This window comes from Leuciscus leuciscus (assembly GCF_965113295.1).
Source record: "Leuciscus leuciscus genome assembly, chromosome: 5".
NCBI classification, from domain to species: Eukaryota; Metazoa; Chordata; class Actinopteri; order Cypriniformes; family Leuciscidae; genus Leuciscus; species Leuciscus leuciscus.
The window spans coordinates 47160678-47164910 of record NC_138729.1 but is presented as its reverse complement, the minus strand read 5'-3'; the positions used below and the strand labels follow the sequence as shown (position 1 = coordinate 47164910).

Here is a 4233-nt window from a genome sequence, read left to right as displayed (position 1 = left end):
TGCTAACATCATGCTACCAACATGCTAATCAAGCTAGCATAATACTAGCAACATGCTAATCAAGCTAGCATTATGCTAGCAACATGCTAATCAAGCTAGCATAATGTTAACAACATGCTAATCATGTTAGCATCTAGCTAAAAACATGCTGGCAAAATGCTAATCATGCTAACATCTTGTTAAAAGCATGCTAGCAACATGCTAATCATGCTAGCATCATGCTACCAACATGCTAATCATGTTAACAACATGCTAATCATGCTAGCATCATTTTAACAACATGTTAATCATAGTAAATCATGCTGGAATGTGGTAAATCGTAGTAAATCATCTTAGATACATGGTAAATCGTGGTAAATAATGCTAAAACGTGGTATATCATGGTATCACAACATGTTAATTGTGTTAGCATCTGCCCAGTGGCGAGTTTTGTCACTGCAAGCACCACTTCACATTTTCTTCAGGAAATGTACATTCTAGTTTTAATATTACTATGGTATTGCAGTTTTTGCAGAAATGATTGTAATAGTAATGCTGATGAAAAACTGACCTCATTTTGCATGACTATTGATGATCTGGTCATTTTCCGCTTATTTCATTTTTATCCAAATTAAGGTATGATGCATAACATTGACAAAACATGGTATTTCCTCTTAAAACTCACTCATGATGTAATCTTTTAGTATGTGCCAGTGCCGTGTTTTGTTAAAAATACATTCTAAAAATTAACGTAACATATTCAGTTGTTACTTTAAGGAGCTAAAATATTTATGCCTGATCTGGACCCTTTAAATCACATTCAATAACCTAATGAAGCTAGAGTAGTTAAGTAATATTAATAATTTATAATTGTTCCTTTTTGTATAATAAATCATTTTCATTGGCAGTTCGTGTTTTTGCACTGTTTCTTGCTGCCTATTATTCTTGCAGATTTTGCCATATTTTTAGTGTTACTCCTCTTGCTCCTAGACAAAATCTTAGAGGGGTCGTAACAATAATTATTATTTTTTATATATAATAATTTGATGAAACACATCTGAATATGCTCATGTAATGAAAGTGAAGAACAACACAAAGCATTATTGTGATGATTGTAACTTTATTCAGTATATGAACATTATGGTACCTCATACATTTTCATCTTTATACTGCCCATAAATGATCTTATATATTCATAGTGTTAATATTACAATGATTATCTCTAAGACTTTAATAATAAACTCAAAATTGTAGAGTAGTTATAGCAAAGTATTTCTGTTCTAATATTTCAATAGAATCAGTTTTTTTAAAAGAGCCATATCAGCATAAGTGTTCATGCATTTAAACATGCAATGTACAACACACGTGTGTCATATAAATCATATTTCTTGTTTGAATATTGTACTTTCAGAGGTGGCACAGAGAAATAACTCTATTTTGAACCAAGTTTGTGAGACCACAACTCATTAGAACTAATAATATTACAAGAAGACAATGAAAAAAAGTAAAGAATTGAAAATGCAAATGTCAGTTTATTTTCACAAGGCAATAGGAAATAAATAAGTCAATAACAATAAATAAATATCATTAAATAAATATCTACAGCAAATAGTTCTTCATATAACATAAAATGATCAATGTGAGATTCAAGTATTTCTGCGAGTGGCAGCATTCAGCAACACAAATGTTCATTGTGACACTTTCATTAGTTTAAACATATAACAGGTCTACTTGTGAGGCTAAAGGTAAATCTATACACTTCAAGTGAAACATTTTCAAGTAAATCTAAATGAGCCATTCAAGTTTCATTCCATTATAAGTTTCAAGTCCATCGAATGTCTTCTCAGACTGTGTTTTTCATCACACTGTGAGGTCCAGCTGGACCAGATGAGTTCTCCGGGCACCACCAGGAACCACGGGAGCCTATTTCTCTTCTCAAGTCATTGACTTGTCTTGGTTAGTCCACAAACTTGATTCTGAGTTCATTCAGTTCTCTGTGCCGAGTGTATGATACACAGGGTAGAGAAGGGCCACCACGTATCCATTCCTCCGGCTTTGCTGGTAGAGAGTGGTGAAGTCTTCCTCCAAGCTTGAGCTTGGGCATGTAGTGTTCAGGAGCCAAAAGCTTTCCTTCTTCTCCTCTTTCTCGCTGCAGGACTGGCTGAAGTCCTCAGGAAACTTGCCCATCATCTGTCTGGCTTGCTCCTCAGCAGACTGGAAAGGGAGGACATTGTACGCTGTGGCATCGGTGAAGGTTGGTGCTTCACTCTGCATCGTCTCAACGGATCCCTCCTCGGTGTAGATCTGCAGGAACACCACCAGGCACAGGGCGAGCAGCCAGCGTTTGGCTGGGCTCTTCTCGGCCGGTGGAAGATATTTGCGCACTTTGGAGGGATACATGACGCGGGTGTTTCTCTTGCGCGGGCGTTGCGGAGCTCCGCGGGGATTGAACGCATGCCGCTGCGGCTCCGGGATCCGATCGAAAGTGAAGATCTCCGGCTGGGTGTTGCGCGGCTCCATCGGTGTGAAGCCGAACTGTTGCTGCGGCGGGAAGAAAGCGTTTGTCGGTAATGAGAGGACCATGCTGTCTGATCTGGAGAACATTGTTAGTTCAGGTCAGTTCCAGTAAGCTATATTCGTTGCTTGCTGTGTCTCTGGTTCTCAAAAGTGACTTCTCTAACTTCAGCGTGAGGTTTTATATATTTTGCTTTTAAGAGACGCCCATAGAAATGGCCACACCCTTTCTCTCGAGACGGAAAATACATTTTGACTAAAAAAAAATCCCACGTTTTACCTTAAGATGAGCTCAGCATATGACAGCAGCTAATATACTCGGGGGAGCCAAGTAGCCTATGCTTGACCTCAGATAGTTCAGTAAAAAAAAAGATGATATAAAAAACATACAAGATACACTTTTCAAACTGTATTTTAAATTTAAAACAAAATATTATTTTGTATTTAGCTATTTAAAACCTTACTCTTTAAATGTGTGAGTAAGCCTATACATCAATGAGTAGACTGTGGACTTTTAATACGTTATATTTATTTATTAACGTCAGTTAAACTATGGAATGTTGAGGCGCGCTACATTTCTTTCATTTGATACCATGCTCAGACAAACCAGTTTTTTTAAGGATATAAGTAGGATGTCTAAATCTAAATGATTTAAAAATAATTACATTTTTGTAATGTTCTCTTGACATAGGCCTAAGCGGGAAAATGGTTACCTCAGGTCAACACATTTGCGTGCTATTAGCCTATTTATTTATTGAGTGAAAATTCCCATTGCACTTCTAATCGAACCTTTAAAGTTTCTGAAACGTTTAAACCCCCAGTTGAACTCTATAGACTACCTTCATGAATAAATGGCCTTGGTATTTTTTAATTTAGGTTGATGCCTTACGTGAGTGGTGGGAGTGGGGTTTGGTAACCTATTAGGCTATTAATTTATATAATTATAGGGGTACCTATTACGGCAGTGACACATTGTGGTATTTCTCAAGACTTAAAAAGAAATTTTTGGTCAAGCACATACTGGCAGCATAGTTTAGTTGGCAGCATAGTTTGGTTGGCAGCTTACGTGGGTGGTGGGTGGTGGGTGGTTGGTGGTTGGGGGGAGGGGGGGGGGGGGGGATCCTATTCAGAATTCATTTGAATTCTCTTCAAATGAAAAAATTGGGATAGGTGTATAGTTACAACACCCAGACTTTTAGGCCCCATAAAGAATATCAAAATGAGTTTTAATATATGAAAACATGTTAATCATAGAAGAAGTGTATTAAATTAATTTGCTCAAATTGCATTTTTTTTAATGGCTTAATAGAGCATCACATCATTCAGCCTTATATGCACAGTTTAATATTAACAGCTGACTTAAGATAAACAATTGTGATGTCAAAATATTAATATTTCAATTGATTTATCTATTAAATTATGCATTAATGTATTTAATTCAACATAAAATAAATGCAATTTTATTTAATCATTAAATTTACCGGATTAATTTGTGTTTTTACAGTCGTAGATGATGATTGTAATAATTTCTTGAATTTCTTGATGTAATTACCTTTCATTCAGTATAACTGATATAAAAGCAGCATGTCCAAAAGCATATTAGTGTATCTTTTTTTAATTGTCAACATATTCTGAAAAACACAGGCAGAAAGAAACAACTCATATTGAATTAATAACAGCGGCTTTTCACATAAACCTTATTATTACCGTATGAGTTGTCAGTCACTGTACAGCCATGTA

The 4233-nt window shown here is 35.9% G+C and overlaps 1 protein-coding gene across 1 annotated transcript; it reads right to left on the bottom strand.

The window, feature by feature from the left end:
* Window positions 1–1491: 1491 nt before the first annotated feature.
* On the bottom strand, window positions 1492–2662 carry ier3 (immediate early response 3). The gene has a single exon (XM_082170800.1). It carries the CDS (start codon window positions 2581–2583, stop codon window positions 1966–1968), a length of 618 nt encoding a protein of 205 aa, XP_082026926.1. The 5' UTR covers window positions 2584–2662; the 3' UTR covers window positions 1492–1965.
* Window positions 2663–4233: the final 1571 nt, after the last annotated feature.